This window comes from Piliocolobus tephrosceles, chromosome 1, assembly GCF_002776525.5.
Source record: "Piliocolobus tephrosceles isolate RC106 chromosome 1, ASM277652v3, whole genome shotgun sequence".
In the NCBI taxonomy this organism is placed as follows: domain Eukaryota; kingdom Metazoa; phylum Chordata; class Mammalia; order Primates; family Cercopithecidae; genus Piliocolobus; species Piliocolobus tephrosceles.
Genome location: NC_045434.1, coordinates 96795899 through 96819044, shown reverse-complemented (window position 1 = coordinate 96819044; position 23146 = coordinate 96795899). Strand labels below are relative to the sequence as shown.

Genomic DNA, 23146 nt, shown 5'->3' with positions numbered 1-23146 from the left:
TGGAGAAGCAAATTTGGAAGCAGAAAATTTAATTAGGAAGATCCTGCAGTTCTCCAATGGAAACATGATGAGAGCTGGAACTAGGGTGGTAGACATGAAGATGATTTTGGCTTGTTGGGACTCATAGAACCAGCTCATGATAGTCATCCTAGGATGCATGGTCAAGAGACCTGCCTTTACCAATGCTAGCAGTGATTTGAGTCATTTATCAGAAGATGCTTACCTAGAAAAAGTGCAACTTTTTAAAGAAGTCTGAAGGGCCTGCATTGTAATCCTCCTGTTGTAGCTTCATAAAATACCAACTTAATTCTCTATATGGAGAATCATTATAGCCTCTCACCCAATTTCAGACTAAAGCCCATGAATGAAGAGGTAGCCATGTACCTTTAAGAACCCTGTGATATTGCCACAAATATATATTATAAACACACATACCAGTCACTATAAAAAATAAACTCTTGTTGATTACGTGGGATCTACTGAGTTGTAAGGCTTTAATGGTAGAGCTGCTTACATTGTATTCTTGACTAACTTCAGAACCTTCTCTTGTTTTGGGCCCTACTCAAAACTGATGGTATCAGGAATTACTTAGGAAATGGTTTGAAGTAGCTAATGTGTAATATACTGCCAAATGTGTCTATTTCAAATAATACATTTAGAAATAGGGAAATAAATAGGGTGCATTTGCGAATCACTGGACATGTTATGAAATAAATTCAGAACAAACTTTGCTAATTTTAGTTGACCTTCGTGAGCCTCTATGCTACATCATTGCTATAGTCTGAATGTTTCTGCCAAAACTCATGTTGAAATTTAATTGTAATTGTAACAATGTTGAGAGGTAGGACTTTTAACAGGTGACTAGATCATGAGGACTCTACTCCCATGAATGAGCTAATACTGTTATCAGCAAAGTGCATTAGTTATTACGGGAATGGGTTCTTGATAAAAAGGATGAATGTGGCCCAATCTTCTCTCTGCCTCACATGCACACTTGCTTCCTCATTCTACCATGGGCTGACCCTCGTCAGATGCCAGTGCCATTCTCATGGGCGTCCCAGCTCCAGAACAGTGAGTCAAACTTCTGTTATTTATCAAATTATCCAGTCTGTGGTATTCTGTTATAGCAACAGAAAATGGACTAAGACAATTGTGTTTGGTATCCATGGATAAGTGTCAGTTCAGAGGCAGTATCCAGTAATCTCTCCAAAGTGTGAATATATTCTTTATAATCAGTTACCTTGGTAAATGAATGCAGGTTCCTTTAGGCAAGATCACAAAAAGAATTTATATTATGTATGTACAGCAATGTCATAGGGTGCATCCTCAAGAGGATATCACCATTCAAGAGGTTCTGGGAAGATAAACTTGAGCTATTCTGGAAATTAGATGAGAGGTATAATTCTTCATTACGGTGACTCAAGTCAGGATTACACTCATCAGTCCCAGAGATTTTAAAAACATATTATTACTATTATATGGATCTATTTTTCATTCTATTTCAGTCTCAGGAATGCCATAGTCTATTATGTAGCACCAAAGAGTTCTGCAAGCAAACAATTCTAAAGACTACTGCTACCCATTTTATTAATCACATATACTCTTTATTATCTGATAGGTACATGGTGACACTTTGTTCTTAGTGGGATTTCATTCTCCCTACTGAAATCAGTGAACCATTCAATGGCAACATCTCACATATTCAATTATATTTGGTAGAAAATAGTCACTGTTAAGATTTCCCCTGGCTAAGTCCATATTTCAGCAACTGAGCAATCTCCTTGATCAGATATATTGGGCCTGGAATCTCTGGCTAAGTACACACGTCCATACACGTTGCCTATATCAATATTGTGTTTCTTCCTCTTCTGTGTAACAAATTTAGAATCAATTCTTACACACGTTTCCCAGGTTTCCGATACTATGAATTAGGGGTCTTTGAGACTTGACACTAGTTTTGGATTAGGAGGCAATGGAGCCATAGAGAGAGTGAAGTGGACAGAATTTCTAGTAATGGTGGCCAGAAAAGGTCATCACCTCCCTTTTACAAAACAAACATAAAATGAATGGAATTATCATAAACAACCATTTCAGGACACTGGAAATTGATGAAAGGCAGATAAGAAATTAAGAAACATTTATGCTCAAAAAATAACTAGAGCCTCAGATAAGAATAGCAAGAGTCTGTTTTTTTTTGTTTTTTTTTTGGTTTTTTTTTTTTTTTTTGATGTTTTTTTTTTTTTTTTTTTTTTTTTTTTTTTGTCTGGGGATGCTCCCAAAGTCGTCCTCATGCCCCCAGGTCAGTGGGTAGAAACTTTGGTTTTATCTGATTGAAGTTGGTTGTAAAAAAACAGCAGCTTTGGTGTCACAAAAGTCAATCTATATTTGCAGTGGGGGTTGGGTGAGAAAGTCCAGCTTCAAACAAAAGAGACCACCTGAGAAAGCCTCATTAAAAATGAAAGCCAGGTGAGACCTGAGAACTGGCTGGAACTTCGACTACATTCACAGCTTGGACACAAGTTGATCAACAGGGGGTGCAACCTCATGGGCTCTAGGTCTTTGTTTACAATCTCTGCCCAATAGCTAACCATTAAGCAATATAGTCAAAGGGAAAATCCTAGAATTCTAGGCTAAAAACCTAATTAAAAACCAAGACTACACTAGCATCCACATTCAGCAGATTCTGCATTTAAGTTGGAGAAAGTAACTAAAAAAGGTAAACAACAAGAGTGACATTTGAAAACAAAAAACAAAATCCAGAGTTGCTACAGAATGTTCTATTATTAACCATATATTATAAATCATGTAAAGACACAGAAAAGTGAGAGTCAAGCTCAGGGGACAAAAACAGTCGATAGAAATTGTTTTGAATGACCCCATATGTTGATTTAGCAGGCAGAGACATGGAAAATAGATTTTATAAAATGTTTAGAGAATTAAATGAAACTATGGTCAACGAATTAAAGAAAAATATCATGACAATGATCCAGAAAATTTGGACTTTTTTTTTTTTTTTTTTTTGAGACAAAGGCTGGCTCTGTCGCCCAGGCTGGAGTGCAGTGGCATGATCTCGGCTCACTGCAACCTCCACCTCCCAGGTTCACACCATTCTCCTGCCTCAGCCTCTCAAGTAGCTGGGACTAAGGTGCCCGCCACCACACCCAGCTAATTTTTTGTATTTTTAGTAGAAATGGGGTTTCATTGTGTTCACCAGGATGGTCTCGATCTCCTGAGCTTGTGATCCGCCCGCCTCGGCCTCCCAAAGTGCTGGGATTACAGGCGTGAGCCACCGCACCTGGCCTGTACTTTTAAAAAACAAATAGAAGCTATAAAAGGAAGCAAATACAAATTCTATACTTAAAAAATAAATTTACTGAAATGAAAATTTTATTTCATGGTATCAACAGCAAATATGACATGGCAGAAGAAAGAATGATGAACTTGAAGATTAATCAATATAAATTATTTAGTCCAAAAACACAGGAAAACACAAGAATGAAGAAAAATGAAGTGTCTCAGAGATTTGTAAGCCAAACTAAAACATACCAACATAGATGTAGAAGGATTCCCAGAAAATGAATAAAGGGGTAGGAAAATATTTGAAAATAATGTCTGAAAACTTCCTAATTTAATGAAAAAACATAGATTCAAGAAGCTCCAAAAATCCTGATGCAAAGAGAATCACATATAGACACATCACAGTCAAGCCACTGAAAGCTAAATACAAAGATAAAATCTTGAAAACAACCTGAGAAACAGACTTATCATGTACAGAGAAAAAGTAATACAAGTACTCGCATGTACAGAGAACAGCAGAAGATAAGTAAATGGCATTCAAGTTGTTGAAGGAAAAAATAAAATATTTTAACAAATAATTCTACATTTAGCAACAATATCCTTCAAAAATGAAGGCAAAATAGAGATGTTCCCAGATAAACAAAGACTGAGAGCATTTGTTGTTAGCAGACCTACCTTACAATAGATACTAAAGGAATTCTTCAGGCTGAAAGGAAGTGAAAACTGGCAGTAATTCATATCTACAAGAAAGAATGAAAAATAACCACAACAAACAGAAATTCTAACTATATTAGTAAGTTTTCTTCAGAGAAGTGAAAGTAATAGAATATATATGTGTGTGCATTTGTGTGTGTGTGTACTTTATGTAATTACAATTATAAAGTAAGATGACATATATTGCAAAAATTGGCACACACATTATGGAGGCAAAGAAGTTCCATGATCTGCTGTCTACAAGCTGGAGAACCAGGAAAGCCGATGGTGTAATGCAGTCCAAGTCCTAAGGCCTGTGATCTGAGAAGCCAAAATGAAAGTCGTGGTCTGAGTCTGAGAACAAGGATCACTCATGCCTAAGGGCAGGAGAAGATGGATGTCCCAGTACAAGCAGAGGGGAAATTTGGACTTCCTACACATTTTTGTTCTTTTCAGGCCTTCAATGGATTGGATGATGCCTACTCACATTGGTGAGGGTGATCTTCTTTATTTAGTCTGCTGATTCCAGTGCTAATCCCTTCCAGAAACACTCTCACAGACACACCCAGAAATAATGTTTTAGCAGCTATCTGGGCATCTCTTACCTCAACCAAGCTGACACATAAAATTTACCGCCACACTACCTATGTAACATAAGCAGGTAATTATAAAGAAATGTATGTATATGTATTGCATTCTGTTATTTTTTCTTTAATTTCATTTAAAAATCATATGCTTAACAGAAAAGAAAGCAGTAAAAGGGGAACAGAGGAATAGAAAATATATAAAACATGGAAAACAAATAACAAAATGGAAGATATTGATTCAATCATATCAGTAATTACATTAATAGTGAATGGACTAAATAGTCTGATTAAAAGAGAGAGATTACCAGATTGGATTACAAAAACAACAATATCCAGCTATGTTTTTTTTTATAGGAGATACACTTTAGAATCAAAGACATAAATACTTTTACGGTGAAAGGTTGTAAATAAATAAATCATACAAACAGTAAGCATAAGAGAGTTGAAGTGGCTATTCAATTTACACTTGAACAAAATGAGTTCAAACTCTGTGGGTCCACTTATACATGGAATTTTTCTGTATTCCCATAAAAATATTGTAAAATTATTTGGAGATTAGTGGCAACTTTGTAAAGCAGACCAACCATGTGACCTACAAATATCACAATAACTAAGACAAAGTTAATTATGTCATCAATGCATAAAACATATGCAAATGCTAGTTTATTTTATCATTTACTACCATAAAATATACATGAACTTATTATAAAAAGTTAAAATGCATCAAAACTTATGCACACAAACTGCAATTTGCAGTTGAAAGAAATATAAACAAATGGAAATATTCAGTATTAAGTCATAACTGTATAAAATTAACCACAGTATATACCATACTGTTGTAATAATTTCATAGCCTCCTCCCGTTGCTTTTGTGGTGAGCTCAAGTGTTACTAGTATCTGCTTAAAATGCCCTGTGACACTGATCATATCCATGTGAGCAGTTCACTTCTCCAATAAACTGTATAACACAGTAAAGAGTAAAATCTCATGGTTCTTATGTATTTTTCATCATATTTAGGGTAATATAGTTAATCATGGGACCCATACAAAGTGACACTAGCAACATTAAATGTGCTCTCAAGAAACAGAGAAAAGCCATAGCTTTTAACTGTGGCTTAAAAGCTTAACTGTTTAACTGTTAAGTTTAACTGTTTGCTGTGTACCACAGATCGAGGTCTGCAGCTGTGGTTGCCCACCATTTTGAGATAAATGAATCCAGTGTAAGGACAGTTGTAAGAAAAAGAAATTAGTGAAACTATTACTACAGCTGCACCAGCAGGTGTGAAAATCTTGCACATTTCATAAAATATTTTTTAATCTCATATTGAAAATGCAGCTTTTATGAAATGACAGGATTTGCTATTATAATCAAGGCATACCTATATACTCTAATACTATTTGAGAAAAAGCAAAGTCATTATATGACAACTTAAAGTAAAAGGAAGGTGAAGATCTAAAGTTGAAGAATTTAATGCCAGCAAAGGATGGTATGATACTTTTAGAAAGAAGTTTGGGGCTGGGCGCGGTGGCTCACCCATGTAATCCCAGCACTTGGGGAGGACGAGGCAGGCAGATCACAAGGCCAGGAGATTGAGACCATCCTGACCAACATATTGAAACCCCGTCTCTACTAAAAATACAAAAAATTAACTGGGTGTGGTGGCGAGTGCCTGTAATCCCAGCTACTTGGGAGGCTGAGGCATGAGAATCTCTCGAACCCAGGAGGCAGAGGTTACAGTGAGCCGAGATCACGCCACTGTACTCTGGCCTGGCGACAGAAAAAGACTCCCTTCTCAAAAAAAAAAAAAAAAAAAAAAAAAGAAGAAGAAGAAGTTTTGCTTAAAAAATATCAAGACAATAGGAAAAAGAGCTTCTGCTAACAAAGAAGCAGCAATTTCCCAGATGCCATTAAGGAAATTATTGAGTAGAAAGGATATCTTCCTGAAGATGTTTTTAATACAGGCAAAAGTACCCTATTCTGAACACAGGTCACAAATTATATTTATTAGTAAGAAAGAGAAGTGAACACCAGATTTTACAGCAGGAAGAATTGGGCATACTGTAATTTTTTGTGCAGATGCAGTCAAGTTTATAATCAAGACTGCCCTTATCTATAAAGCTTGCTAGCTTCTGAGACTTGGGGAAAAAATAAATACCAGCTGCCAGTCACTGGATTGTATAACAAGAAGGTCTGGATGAGAACCCTTTTCCTGGATTCGTTCCATTGAGGCTTTGTCTCTGAAGTCAGTAAGTACCTTGCCAGTAAGGAACTGCCTTTTGAAATTCTTTGATATTGGACAATTTCCCTAGCCACCCAGAATGCCATGAGTTCAACACAAAAGGCATAGAAGTGGTCAACTTGCACCCAAACACAACATCTCTAATTCAGCGTCTAGCCTCTAGATCAGAGGATCATAAGAACATTTAAGGCTCACTACATATAGTGCTCTATGAAAAAGATTTTCAATGCTATGGGAGAGAACCACAATATAGAGTACATCATGAAAGTCTGGAAGGCTTACATCATCGAAGATACCATCATTATTATGGAAAAAGTCATGAAAGCCCATCAAGACTGAAACAATAAATTTTTGCAGGAGAAAACTCTGCCCAGGTGATGTGCATGACTTCACATGATTTATGATAGAGTCAATCAAGAAAATCATGAAAGGGATTGTGGATATGGAAAAACTAAAAAGGTAGAGGGTGAAGGGTTTCAAGGTACGGATCTCGGAGAAATTCAAGAAATAATAGACATCATATCAGAGGAATTAACGGAATTGATGTCTTCCATTAAGAAGATGACTTAATGGAGATGAGTGTTTCTGAACCAGTGCCAGACAGTGAGGAAGAAGATGTGGAAGAAGATGTAGAAGAATTAGTGCCAGAAAACATATTAACATTAGACAATCTGGCAGAAGGGTTCTGATGATTCAAGATTGCTTTTTTTTTTTTTTTTTAACAACATGGATAATAGGAGATTTGAAATTAAAGCAAAGGTGGAAGAGGAATTGATACCATATAAAAACATTTTTAGAGAAATAAAGTGGAAGATTCAGAGATAAATTACAATGTATTCTGTCAAGTTACAGTGTGTGCCTGTCTCTCTTGCCTTTCCCTCTATTTCATGCACCTCTTTTGCCTCTGCCACCCCTGAGACAATAAGACCAATCCCTCCTCTCCTCCTCAGCCTAATCAACATGAAGACAAAGGTGAAGACCTTAATGATGATCCACTTCCACTTAATAAATAGTAAATATATTTTCTCTTCCTTATGATTTTAATATTGTCTTTTTTCCAGCTTACTCTGTTGTGAAAATATAGTATGTAATACACATAACATCCAAAATATGTGTTAATCAGCTGTTTATGTTATTGGTAAAGCTTCTGGTCCACACTAGGCTATTAGCAGTTAAGTTTTGGGTTAGTCAAAAGTTATACTCAAATTTCTGACTGTGCGGGCATCGATGCCCCTACCCCTCACATTGCTCAAGGGTCAACTGTATTAACATCAAACAGAAATAGACTTTCAGACATGGAATATTACAAGACAAAGATATAAGGCCAGGTTTGGTGACTCATGCCTATAATCCCAGCACTTTGGGAGGCCAAGGTGGGTGGATCACTTGAGGTCGGGAGTTTGAGACCAGCTTGGCCAACATGGTGAAACCCAATTTCTACTAAAAAATATATAAATTAGTCGGGGGTGGTGGTGGGCGCCTGTAGTCCCAGCTATTTGGGAGGCTGAGACAGGAGAATCCCTTGAACCTAGGAGGTAGAGGTTGCAGTGAGGGGAGATCATGCCACCGCACTCCAGCCTGGGACACAGAGAGACACTCCATTGCAAAAAAAAAAAAAAAAAAAATCAAAACCACAATGAGATACCATCTCACACCAGTTAGAATGGCAATCGTTAAAAAGTCAGGAAACAACAGGTGCTGGAGAGGATGTGGAGAAATAGGAACACTTTTACACTGCTGGTGGGACTGCAAACTAGCTCAACCATTGTGGGCGACAGTGTGGCGAGTCCTCAAGGATCTAGAACTAGAAATACCATTAGACTCAGCCATCCCATTACTGGGTATATACCCAAAGGATTATAAATCATGCTGCTGTAAGGACACATGCACACGTATGTTTATTGTGGCACTATTCACAATAGCAAACACTTGGAACCAACCCAAATGTCCATCAATGATAGACTTAATTAAGAAAATGTGACACTTATACACCATGGAATACTATACAGCCATAAAAAAGGATGAGTTCATGTCCTTTGTAGGGACATGGGTGCAGCTGGAAACCATCATTCTCAGCAAACTATCGCAAGGACAGAAAAACCAAACACCACATGTTCTCATTCACAGGTGGGAATTGAACAATGAGAACATTTGGACACAGGGTGGGGAACACCACACACTGTGTCCTATCGTGGGACAGGGGGAGGGGAGAGGGATAGCATTAGGAGATACACCTATTTTAAATGACGAGTTAATGGGTGCAGCACACCAACATGGCACATGTATACATGTGTAACAAACCTGCACATTGTGTACATGTACCCTAGAACTTAAAGTATATGATAATAAAAAAGAAATAAAAACAAAAGTGTGGTTAAGTACTAGCCAAGGACAATTACCATTGTGACAATGCTTGATAATTTTAATAAAGATTTATGGGTTTTTTTGGAAAAAGAAAGACAGAAATATATTTTGATGTGATAAAAGAGTCAACATGTTAGAAAAATATACAATTATAAATGTATATACACATGAGAACAGATCCCCAAATTCCTGAAGCAAAAAAATATAGATTAGGAAGGAGAAATAGACAAGTCAACAATTAAAGATTTCAGTGATTCTATTTCAGTAATTTGTAGAACAAAAAAAAATCTGTAAGGATATAGAAAACTTGAACAAACACTATGAACCATCCAGATCTGATATTTATGAAAGACTCCATTAAAAAAAGAGAGAATACATTCTCTTTTCAAGTATTTTTTGAATATTCTCCAGGCAATACCATATGTCAGGCCACAAAATAAGCCTAAATACATTTTTATCTTTTTGCCTTATTTTAACATAAAACATCAGCCTTCTTTTGGTTAGTACTCACATGATATATTTTTCCATTATTTGCTATTCTAAAATTTTATTTTATTTTATTTTATTTTGTTTAAATTCCAGGATACATGTGTACGATGTGCAGGTCTGTTACATAGGTAAACATGTGCCATGGTGATTTGCTGTACTATCAACCCGTCACCTAGGTACGAAGTCTAGCATGCATTAGCTATACTGCCTGATGCTCTCCCTGCCCCCACACCCTACCTCCCAATAGGCCCCAGTGTGTGTTTTCCCCTCCCTGTGCCCATGTGTTCTCATTGCTCAGCTACCACTTACAAGTGAGAACATGCAGTATTTGGTTTTCTGTTCTTGTATTAGTTTGCTGAGGAGAGTGGCTTTCAGCTCCATCCATACCCCTGCAAAAGACATGATCTCATTCCTTTTTATGGCTGCATAGTATTCCATGGTGTATATGTACCATATTTTCTTTGTCCAGTCTATCACTGATGGACATTTGGGTTGATTTCATGTGTTTGCTATTGTGAATAGTGCTGCAGTAAACATATGTATGCATGACAGATTATATAATAGAATGATTTATATTCTTTGGGGGTATATACTCGGTAATGGGATTGCTGGGTCAAATGGTATTTCTGGTTCTAGGTCTTTGAAGAATTGCCACATTGTCTTCCACAGTGTTTGAACAAATTTACATTCCCACCAGCAGTGTAAAAGCATTCGTATTTCTCCACAGGCTTGCCAGCATCTTTTGTTTCTTGACTCTGTTGGGGGAATGGAGTTTTGTTCTTGTTGCCTGGGCTGGAGTGCAATGGCATGGTCTTGGCTCACTGCAACCTCCACTTCCTGGGTTCAAGCGATTCTCCTGCCTCAGCCTCCCAATTGTCTGGGATCACAGGCACCCAACCACACCTGGCTAATTTTTTTGTAGTTTTAGTAGAGACAGAGTTTCCCCATGTTGGCCAGTCTGATCTCAAACTCCTGACCTCAGGTGATCCACCTGCCTCAGCCTCCCAAAGTGCTGGGATTACAGGCATGAGCCACTGCGCCTGTCCTGTTTTAACTTTTTAATAATCGTCATTCTGACTGATGTGAGATGGCATCTCATTGTGGTTTTGATTTGCATTTCTCTAATGATCAGTGATGTTGAGCTTTTTTTCATATATTTATTGGCCACATAAATGTCTTCTTTTGAGAAGTGTCTGTTCATGTCCTTTGCCCACTTTTTAATGGGATTGTTTGGTTTCTTTCTTGTAAATTTGTTTAAGTTCCTTGTAGTTTCTGAATATTAGACCTTTGTCAGATGGGTAGATTGCAAAAACTTTCCCCCATTCTGTAGATTGTCTGTTCACTCTGTTGATAGTTTCTTTTGTTGTGCAGAAGCTCTTTAGTTTAATCAGATCCAATTTGTCAATTTTTGCTTTTATTGCAATTGCTTTTGATGTTTTCATCATGAAATTATTGCCCATGCCTATGTCCTGAATGGTATTGCCTAGCTTTTCTTCTAGGGTTTTTATACTTTTGGGATTTACATTTAAGTCTTTAAGCCATATTGAGTTAATTTTTTTACAAGGTATAAGGAAAGGGTCCAGTTTCAGTTTTCTGCATATGGCTAGCCAGTTCTCCCAGACCCATTTATTAAACAAGGAATCCTTTCCCCATTGTTTGTTTTTGTCAGGTTTGTTGAAGATCAGATGGTTGTAGATGTGTGGTCTTATTTCTGAGTTCTCTATTCTGTTCCATTGGTCCATCTGTCTGTTTTTGTACCAATACCATGCTGTTTTGGTTAATGTAGGCTTGTAGTATGATTTGAAGTCAGGTAGTGTGATGCCTTCAGGTTTGTTCTTCTTGCTTAGGATTGTCTTGGCTATACCAGCTCTTTTCTGGTTTCATATGGATTTTAAAGTAGTTTTTTTTTTTTTTTTAATTTTGCAAAGAATTGCAATGGTAATTTAATGGGAATAGGATTGAATCTATAAATTACTTTGGGCAGTGTGGCCATTTTTACAATATTGATTCTTCCTATTCATGAGCATGGAATGTTTTTCCATTTGTGTCCTCTCTGATTTCATTGAACAGTGGTTTGTAGTTCTCCCTGAAGAGATCCTCCACTTCACCCTGGCCAGAACTTCCAATACTATGTTGAATAGGAGTGATGACAGAGGGCATCCTTGTATGGTGCTGGCTTTCAAGGGGAATGCTTCCAGCTTGTGCCCATTCAGCATGATATTGACTGTGGGTTTTTCATAAAAGTATCTGATTATTTTGAGGTGTGTTCCATCAACATCTAGTTTATCGAGAGTTTTTAACATGAAGGGATGTTGAATTCTATTGAAGCCCTTTTCTGCAGTTATTGAGATAATTGTGTGGTTTTTGTCCTTAGTCTTGTTTATATGATGAATTAAATTTATTGATTTGCATATGTTGAACAAGCCTGGCATCCCAGAGATGAAGCCGACCTTATTATGGTGAATAAGCTTTTTGATTTGCTGCTGATTCAGTTTTCCAGTATTTTATTAAGGATTTTTGCCTCTATGTTCATCAGGGATATTGGCCTGAAGTTTTCTTTTGTTGCAGTATTTCTGCCAGGTTTTGGTATCAGGATGACTCTGACCTCATAAAATGAGTTCAGGGGAAGTCCCTCCTTTTCAAGTGTTTGGAATAGTTGCAGAAAAAAATGGTACCAACTCCTCTTTGTACCTCTGGTAAAATTCAGCTGTAAATCGGATGGTCCTGGACTTCTTTTGGTTGGTAGGCTATTTATTACTGTCTCAATTTCAGATTTTGTTTTTGGTTTATTCAGGGATTCAACTTTTTTCCTGTTTCAAGCTTGGGATAGTGTATGTGTCCAGGAATTTATCCATTTCTTCTAGATTTACCAGTTTATGTGCATAGAGGTGTCTATAGTACACTCTGATGGTTGGTTGTATTTCTGTGAGATCAGTGGTGGTATTCCCTTTATCTTTTTTTTATTGTGTCTATTTGATTCTTCTCTCTTCTTTTTTAGTTTAGTTAGTGGTCTATCTGTTTTATTAATTTTTTTCAAAAAACTAACTTCCATTCTTCTTTTAACCTTTCTGTATGTTGATAATTAATGTGTCTCTTGTAAACAATCCTTTTTCCTATTCAATCTGAAACTCTGTTTACTAATTGGCCTATTATTTCTTTTACATTCATTGCATTTAATGAAATTACTAATATATTTGAATTTAAATATATTATGTTAGAATTTGTTTTATTTTTTTTTCCATTTTTTTGTATACCTCCCTTCTCTTTTTGCTTTATTTTGGTTTTTATTTTTTGTTTCTCTTTTGTCAATTTGTTATGTATACATTGTCTTAATGATTATTTCAGAGGTTACAGTTCAAAGAAAATTTAAAGACTGTAAAACATTTTAATTCATCTTCATTTCAATGTTTTTATTGTTATGTATTTTAACTTATAAATATTTTTAAATACACAAAGGCATTATGGTTGCTAGTGTATACAATGTAAATTATTAATTTCCTTACCCATATTTTTATCTTTTCTGATTTTTTAAATTTCATTTTTGTTTGTTTAAACTTCCGTTTCCATCTAGGATGAATTTCCCTTCTACCTAACTCCTTTTTGTGTTTCTTTTAATTCTGTTTTGCTGGTGACAAATTCTCTCTCTTTTTTTTTTCTTGCATATCTAAAGCTGTAGTTGTTTTTGTCTTCCTTTTGAAAGCATATTTTCCCTGATGATAGAATTCTAGCTTGGCAGTTGTTTTCTTTCAGTATGTTGAAAATGTCATTCCATTCATTAATTTCTGTTTTCCTGCTGTTAAGGGGTCAATTATTAGCCTTATTGTTAGTCTTTGAAAGTAATGTCTTTTTACTCTAACTCTTTTAAAGGCTTTTTCTTTCTTTCTTTTTTCTGTTGTTTTATTTGAGATGTCTACATGTATTTTATGTATCAGTGAATATGTATTTATCCTGTTGGTAGGTGTGATTCTTGAATTTGTGTCTTAATGTTTTCCTCAAGTTTGAAAAATTCATGGCCACTATTTCTTCGTATATTGCTTCTGATACATTCTATCTCTCCTGTTAATCTGGTAGTCTAATTACACTTATGCTAGATCTTTTCCCAGGGTTCTATATACTTCTTACACTCTTTTATACATATTACACTACTTTTTTCTCTGTGCTTCAATCTAGATATTTTTTACTGACACATCTTCTAATTCACTGATTTTATCTCCAGTTATTTTTAATGTGGTGTTAAAACATCTATTAAGTTCTTAGTTTCTCTTATATTTTATACTTCTGGTGTTTTCACTTTATTTTTAAATAATATTTCTCATTCTCTGCTGTGATTTGAAAATTTGTTGTATATTATTTTTTCAACATAATAATAATTATAATAGTTTTTATTGCTGCATAACAAATTAACATGTTTAGTAGCTTAAAATGCCACAAAATTTCCACTGGACAGGTGTTCTAGACATGGCTTAGCTGGGTTCTCTGCTCAGGATCTCACACACCAGCAATCAGCATCAGCAGAGCTGTATTCCTTCCTGGAGTTTGGCATCCACTTCCAAACTCATGTGGTTGTTAGCAGAATTTAGCCTCTTGTGGTTGTAGGACTGAGGTTGTGTTTTCTCTCTGACTTTCAGCTGACACTGTTAGTTCCTAGATGTTGCCTATATTCCTTGCTACATGACCCTGTTACAAATCCTCTTAAAACATGGCCGCTTAATTCTTTAAAGTCAGCAAGTTAGTATTCTTGCTCCATTCTGTTATGATAAATTCTTATATAATGTTATATAAGCATGGGAATGAGACGTATCATCATCTTTGCCATATTCTATTGAACAGAGGCAAGTCACAGTTCTGCCCACACTCAAAGAAAGGGAATACATGGGTGTGACTCATTATAAGTCACCTTAGAATGTGTCTGCCACAGTCATATTTATCTTAAATTTGTATCTTGTAATTTCAATATGATTATTTTATGGGTTTGTTTGTATTGAGTGTTTTTTTTTTTTTTTTAATTTCTTGAGTCTTAGATCTTTGTTTTTTTTATCCTGGTATGTCTGGTGCATTTTTATTACATCTTGGACACTCTCTATCAGAAATCCTCATACTTTCCTGAAAAGGGCTAGGTAATAAATAATTTAAGGTTTGTGGATCATACATAAGTCCCTGTTCCAACTATTAAATTCTGCCATAGTAACACAAAAGAAGCCATAGATTATACATAAGTGAATGAGTGGGGTTGTGGTTCAAAAAATTTCATTTTTTTGTGTGTGCTTACTGATATTTGAATTTTACAGTTTTCACATGTTGCAAAGTATATTTTAAATTTGTTTTCAATTATTTAAAATAGTAAAAACTAGTATATTCCTTGCAAGCTATGCAAAAACATGTAGTGGGCTCATGGGCTGTAGTTTTCCTACTCCAGTACTATAAGAAAAAATTATAAAGACAAATTGGTGCTCTAGATTCTATTATCTTCCTCTAGAGAATATTTTATTTTGCTTCTCCACAGGTAGTTAGCCTAGGAGCAAGATCATATTAATCTAACTGGAAATTAAATTAATTTGAAGTTTTAGTCTTTGTGAAGGGTTCATTTATTTCCACTTTACCCTTTCACAGAGAGTATACCCTTAAGCATATGGAAATTCCAGATACTTTGCTCAGTTTATTAGTTCTTTTGACCAAAGACTACAAACAACAAATTACAATTCTTCAAGGAAACTGCAAAGAATTGAGGGTCAAGCTAACATTTCTGCATATTCTTTCTTTCTAGAATCTTGGCTTCTCAACCATTCACTGACTTAGTAGCTATATCCATATATTATGGTCACTATAGCATCATTCTAGAGGTGTAGGAGAACTAATTCTATCCTTCAATTTTGTGTATGAATAGTAGCAGGGTGAAAAGAATCCTGGTAAGCAGTCACTTATTCCAGTTCTCTCACTTGTCTTCAGTTTCTTCATTTGTAAACTAGGGATAATAGTGTGGATGTATATGTCGACTTTATCATGTTATTGTGAGGTAACATAAAACAAGGTGATGGATGCAGAGTAGGAGGCAAAATCATCAGCAGCAGCATCACCACTACCACATTATTATATCATCACTCATGGATGAACACACCAAGGCCCAGATACATGTCAGTCTAAATACTTGACAAGTTAGTCACAACTATAGAACTAAAACCTGGGTAAACCAAATCTCTAATCTAATGCCTTTTTCACCATTATCAAAATGTCTTTTTAGGTTGCTACCATTAGCAGTACCACTATTGAACACAAATTCAAATTAAATTCAATATTACCAATGTAGCCCAATTATAAGGCTGGATTTCCTTTGTTTAAGTCCTAGTTTCCCATTTGTCAGTTCAGGGTCCTACGGGAAATTATATAATATCTCTGTGTCTGTTTTCTCCTAAAAAGCAGTACAATTGTGCTATCTTGTAGGTTCATTGTTAAGATTAAATGAGTTAATATGTGTGCATTGCATAGTTTAGTACCTAGCATATAATAAGAGCACGTAATAGATATTGTTTTTAGAAGTAGCAGCTCTAAGTTCACTGAGAGAACAAAAGATGGATGACAGAGAGTCTCTATATCTAAGGAGCTGACAATTGAGTTAGCAATCTAAGACCAATGCAAAGAAATAATTAGTTAAAAATGTGTGAAAATTGAGTGCCAACTTTTACATATCTTTCAGCTATAGACACTCATTACCATCTATTTGGGCTATGGATAATGAGATGGATTTAATATGCAGAAGGTTCCCTGGCAAGGCTGAGGCCTTGAGACAAACTGAGCTGAGGGCTCCAAAATGAACATAGGGTGTGTGGCAAGAAGCTCAGAGATGAGAAAGATCAGTTTAAAAGTATGAAAGCTCATACAATAGAATTCAGGAACAGGGTTGTTGATTCTTTCCAGATACTTTAAAGTGCTTCAAGTGTCAGAGTATCTGAAGGTCAGCCCTCTGTATGAGGGCTCCATGCATAAACCCTGCTTGATAATTGTCGCTTCTATTCTCTCATGTATGAAGAGTTATTCCATAAGGCCTTAAGCTTCCCTCCCTTGGCACCAGAAAAATGGACAGAAAATCTGACATGAATTTTAGCAGGACTATTACCCACACTAATAAGGGAAATAAGTCTTTCCATCCCAGAGATTGTCTGTAATAGCCAAGTCAACTCTGTTCTCCAAAGTGTTATTCGCAGGATTAGGAAATGAGCTGCATTAGTAATGAGGTCTCCAGATGCTTTGCTGTTTGGATTGTGTCTTCTGCCATTATCACTTGGGAGTAGTAAGTGTTGTTTTGGAGACAGAGCCATCTAGTACTGGAGACAGACAATGTGTACCTTATTAAAAAACACCTAAGCCAAAATTAATGCTTTGTGACCCAAAGATGAAATTCTTCCAGTGGATGGGCTTGTGAGAATCTAGGGGAACTTAGTGTGACTTCACTTCTGGTGTCAGATACAGGAAGACTGAGATAGGCATTATTTCCTTCCTCTCTAAATAGCTCCTTTAGCTATCACATTCTTGGTGCTATCTAAAGATTAGCCAGCAAAGGGAGAAAAACTATAGCTCTGCTCAGTATGACATTAGTGACCCCTCTGTTAAGGAAATTCATAGGCTCTTCAGTAAAATACCTTAGTTCCATAAAGTGATTGTTAATTAAATAACTGATGTGTTTTAAATAATCTTAGAAAAGGCATTGACAAAAATCTGGGAAACATTGTATAACTATCAGTAAAACAAACAAACAAACAAACAAAAAATCCATAATATATGATTGCAGGCAGTCAAATTTCCAGAGTGGTGGATATAAATCAGGCGTAAGCACAACTCTCCAGAAGACTCAAAAAACATGCTACTTGGTGAGTTTCACTTCCTTAACTGCTGAGATGGGAAATGTTTATGATAGTGTGTACTGTTATTGTATAGCCAGTGATAGTCTATGGAAGGGGGAACATGGGCTCTCATAAGAAAGAATGTGATTTCTAAGAAGTTGGAAATGTAGATGAATAGAGTAATGTAGAGAAAAGGGCCATAAAGTACTTGGAAGACTGTAATTGGATCCTATACCTAAGGCTGTCCAAGAATCTAAGCTCCAGGAGAAAAAAGAGCAATTGGGTCATCTTTATTTTCCTAGCACTAGCACAGTACTTATACTTTGTGACTTCCCAACGCATTGAACTCTTGAAGAAGTTGTTTTGCTTGGTAAAATCAAGCACAACTGTAGTTTAAGCAAATTGAAATGCACAGGAGACTTTTTGTTTTAGATTTCAAAGGTTGCTTTATTAATATATAATTCTGCATATTTATGTGGTGCATGCGATTTTTGATACAGTAATACAATGTGTAATGATAAAATTGAAGTAATTAGAATATCCATCACCTCAAACATTTATTATTTCTTTGTGTTGGGGACACTTCACATCTTCTCTTTTAGAAATTTTGAAATATAAAAAAAATTCTAGTTACTTCCTGTACTATCAAGCAGCAGAATGGATTCCTTGTAACTATTGTTTGTACCTGTTAACCAGCCTCTCTTCATCCACAACCTCACCATTTCCAGCCTCTTGTAACCATCATTCTCCTCTCTGCCTCCCTGAGATCAACTTTTTAAGCTCTCATATGTAAGTGAGGACATATGATATTTTTCTTTCTGTGCCTGGCTTATTTTGTTTTAAAAATTTATACATAATAGTTGTACATATTTACAGGGCACATGTGATGTTTTGGTACATGCATAAAATGAAAATGCACAGGAGATTTTTAAAGATTCAGGAAACAAGAGGATAAGTACGTTTTCTTCTTCAGGGAAAAATTGTAAACACTACGCTCATCTAGGATTGGGCCAGGAACAGGCCTGTTTCACATTTTTTGTAATTTATTTGAAAGCAAGGAAAGGCAATACAAACTCCAAAGTCAAAGACATTACCTGAATTTTGAGGTTTCTGTCTATCTGTACTGTCTCTACTTTTTTATCTCGCGTTTTTCCCTCCTCACCTACACTTCCTGGACTTTAGATGAGTAATCCTATCCTTGCCTACATTTTAAATTTCCCCATTCCACTCTGCATCCCTTTACTGATTATTCTTTTAGATGGAGCTGGGATAACATTTTTGGGGGAGTGTTAGTCGTTTAAATAACTATCTGGAAGAGAGGGAGGCAAATATTCGAGGCCACAGACCTGAATAAGATCTTCTGGTTAATAAAATAAAATTACATTATGAAAATAATGCGTATTAATTTTAATGTATGCATGTGTAAAGGAAACTGTGGTCTTACAAAAATGGGCTCCACACTATCAATTATAACCCAGGCAAGGGATCTAGATGTCACTGCAGAATGTTTCTAGATATATTAGTTGGATGAACGACTATGACCTGAGGGAGAAGTAAAATATTGAGCATCTTTAGGAAAGGGATTAGAGGATTAGAGGCAAAACTGAAAATTATATTCAACTTAATCCACACCTGTGTTAGTATAATACATGAAGCAGTGCATGGATTTGGTCAATGCTCTTCAAGAAAGATTTTAAAAGAGCATTTAAAAAGTCCATTTGAACAACAGGAAGGGAAGTCACAACACTCTTAAAGTTAACGTTAGGATAATCGCATACTTGTTTACAAATCCAGAAATATTAGATTGAAGCCCCTCTACCCCTACCCCTGATCCTCTTAGAAATTTAAACTTGCTAATTTGGGGAAAATGAAAAAGAAATAACTGTAACTTCTAATAACACTAGTATGTATTGAGGGTTTCCTATATGTCAAATGCTAGGTCAAACTCTTCAAACAAGTAACCCATTTAATTTTCATGGCAATTCTATGAAATATTAACATGTTCAACTTACAAATGAGTTAAATATTATGGTTAAGATTCCGAGGAGCTATTGAGGAATTTATGCAGGAGAGCTCCATGAACAGGTTTTTGAAAAAAGTTAATGGCAACATCCAGGAGGAAGACTTAGACTAAGATCAACCAAAAGAAGACAGATTTGTTAGGAGGCCTTGTGGTGATTATAGAGGAAGGTGATGGCAGTCAGTAGTTGGGCATTGGTAGAAAGCATGAAGTGGAGGGGACAGGAAGAGAGAATTCCAGGAAGCACTATCTTTGTGTAGAAAAGGGAAGGTTGGTAATTAGGACAGTCCTCAGCTTTCTGAATGGAGATAATGGTTAAACACGGTGAGAATTTATCAGGAGTAGATGTGAGTATAAAGAGCAAGGTTAATCTGCCCAGTACAATCTATCATGTTGGGTCTACTTAAGGTAAGACAAAAGGAAGGTGGATCAGCTTATTTGTATCCCCAACATAGCTTGGAATATGCATAATTGAAGTAAAAAAAATAGGATGATTCCTCTTTCTCTGATTAAATGAATATTATCTTTGCTCTCATACTAGAAAAATCTATTTCCTACTTAACGAATGACCCTCAGATTCATTTTGCCATCTTTTCTACCTTTGATTAGAATTCAAGGAGACAATCTAAATATTGCAATGCCATAGCAAACCATTTTTTATGATCCTAGGTGATATTTATTGCAAGGTCTCTAGAAAAAGTCATCCGTAGAAGTGTTCCCTTTTCTACTCTTTGATGGTCACTGAGGATTTTAGATGCAGGGCTTAGATAAGTGAAGATCAGGACCTAGGGTTCTGAGGAGGAGAAGCATTCTCAGGACTCTCACAGGGCATTTGACATAGAAAACTGCTGACAGTGTGAAAGGGATATCAATCAGTCTCACATCTTCTATTCTTCACTATTCCTCACTGGATCCTTGGGAAGTAATTCAGGAGTGTGTTGAGAGGGAACTCTAGAGCTGGGCACATTTGATGTACCACCTGCTTCTTCCTTGACATAGGCCCACTCCTTCAATAGCCAGGTAGTTGTTTCTTTTCTTTCTTTCTCTCTTTCTTTCTTTCTTTCTCTTTCTTTCTCTCTCTCTTTTCTTTCTTTCTTTCTTTCTTTCTTTCTTTCTTTCTTTCTTTCTTTCTTTCTTTCTTTCTTACGGAGTCTCGCTCTGTCGCCCAGGCTGGAGTGCAGTGGCCGGATCTCAGCTCACTGCAAGCTCCGCCTCCAGGTTCATGGCATTCTCCTGCCTCAGCCTCCCAAGTAGTTGGGACTACAGGCCCCCACCACCTTGCCCGGCTAGATGTTTTTTGTATTTTTTAGTAGAGAGGGGGTTTCACCGTGTTAGCCAGGATGGTCTCGATATCCTGACCTCGTGATCCGCCCGTCTGGGCCTCCCAAAGTGCTGGGGTTACAGGCTTGAGCCACCGCGCCCGGCCTCTTTCTTTCTTTAAACAGCTCTATTGAAGTACAATGGATATATAATATACTACATATATTTAAAGTGTACAATTTAATGAGTTTGGCCATATACATACACCTGTGAAATCATCATCATAATTAAGGTAACAAACATATTTATCACCTTTAAACACTTCTTTGTGTCCCTTTGCTTTTTGTTTTGTTTTGTGGTAAGGCACTTAACATGAGATATACCATCTTAAAAATTTTTAAGTGCATATTACAATATTGTTTAAGAATTATGCTGTACAGCAGCTCTCTAGAACTAATTATCTTGCATAATTGAAACTTTACATTAATTGAGCAACAACTCCCCACTTCCCCTTTCTTGTTCCCCAGTAATCACCACTCTGTTCCCTGCTTCTATGACTTTGACTATTTTAAATACCTCATCTAAGTGGAATCATGCAATATTTGTCCTCCTGTGACTGGCTTATACCATTTAGCATAATGTCCTCCAGTTGTTGCAAAGGGCAGGATTTTCTTTTTTTAAATAGGCTTAACAACATTACATTCTATGTATATACCACATTGTCTTTATTCATTCATCTGTTGGTGGACAGCTGGGTTGTTTCCACAATTTGGCTATTGTGAATGGTGCTGTAATGAACATGGGAATGCAAATATCTCTTCTAGATTTTGATTTTAATTCAGGTGTAGAAAATATGTTCAGTGTCACTAACCATCAGGGAAATGCAAATCATAACCACAATCTATATCACCTCATAACAGTTAGGGTGGCTAGTATTTTTTTTTTTTTAAATCTATAATCAGAAGATAACAAGTGTTGGAGAGGATGTTGAGAAATTGTGCACTGTGGGTGGGAATGTAAAATGATGTAGCCACCGTGGAAAAGAGTATGGATGTTCCTCTGACCTCCATATAATCCAGCAAGCACACCTTTGGATCATATATCTCTGGGTATAAAAAGAAAAAAGAAAAAAAAAAAAAAGAACCAGGGAGTTGTTTCTATGGATCTCTTTCAGTTTGTTACCACCTTCTGATCACTATCTCTGCTCTCAATCCCAGAGTCCTAGGGTACCCTTCTATGCTTCGAAAGAAGGGGGTGAGGCAGGTGATTATTCTGAGCAAGTAGACAACAGGTCTAGGGCATTGCTCAGAGGATGGACATGATTTTCACAGAAAGCCTTGGTCCAGCTTACTCTGTTTCATGATTAACTCATCACATCTTCCTTTCCTCTGCTCAACTCTTTCAAACCTAGACCTACCTTGGTGCCAAAGCCAAATTCCACTTTTGTGACTGAGTTCCTCTTTGAAGGTTTCTCCAGCTTCAGGTGGCAGCACAGACTTGTCTTTTTTGTTGTTTTTCTAACTTTGTACCTGCTGACTCTCTCTGGCAATATGATTATTATGACCATTGTTCGCCTGGACCATCATCTCCACACCCCCATGTATTTCTTCCTGAGCATGCTATCCATCTCTGAGACCTGCTACACTGTGGCTATCATGCCCCATATGCTTTCTGGTCTCTTGAATCCTCACCATCCCATCGCCACCCACAGCTGTGCCACTCAGCTCTTCTTCTATCTCACCTTTGGCATCAACAACTGCTTCCTGCTCACAGTCATGGGATATGACCGCTATGTGGCCATCTGCAACCCCCTAAGGTATTCAGTCATCATGAGTAAAAGGGCCTGTATCCAACTGGCCTCTGTGTCACTGGGGATTGGCCTTGCATGGCCATTGTCCAAGTAACGTCTGTGCTTGGCCTGCCATTCTGATATGCCTTGTCATCTCCCACTTCTTCTGTGATGTGAGACCCCTGCTGAGGCTGGCCTGCACAGACACCACTGTCAATGAGATCATCAACTTTATTGCCAGTGTCTGTGTCTTTGTCCTACCTATGGGCCTGGTCTTTATCTCCTATGTCCTCATGATCTCCACCATTCTTACGATTGCCTCAGCTGAAGGTCGGAAGAAGGCCTTTGACACCTGCGCCTCCCACCTCACACTGGTCATCATCCACTATGGCTGTGCCTCCTTCATCTACCTGAAGCCTAACTCCCAGAGTTCCCTGGGACAGGACAGACTCATCGCAGTGACCTACACTGTCATCACTCCCCTACTGAACACTATTGTGTACAGCCTGAGGAACAAGGAGGTCAAAGATGCTCTGTGCAGAGCCATGGGGCAAAAGCCCCTGTCTCCTTAA

The 23146-nt window shown here is 36.8% G+C and overlaps 1 protein-coding gene across 1 annotated transcript; it reads left to right on the top strand.

Annotated features, from left to right (window-relative positions):
• Positions 1-22404: 22404 nt before the first annotated feature.
• On the top strand, positions 22405-23146 carry LOC111543962 (olfactory receptor 10J3). Its single transcript, XM_023214366.2, is given in 3 exon segments — positions 22405-22666; positions 22669-22710; positions 22713-23146. Coding segments are annotated over 3 exon segments (702 nt in total). The 5' UTR covers positions 22405-22440.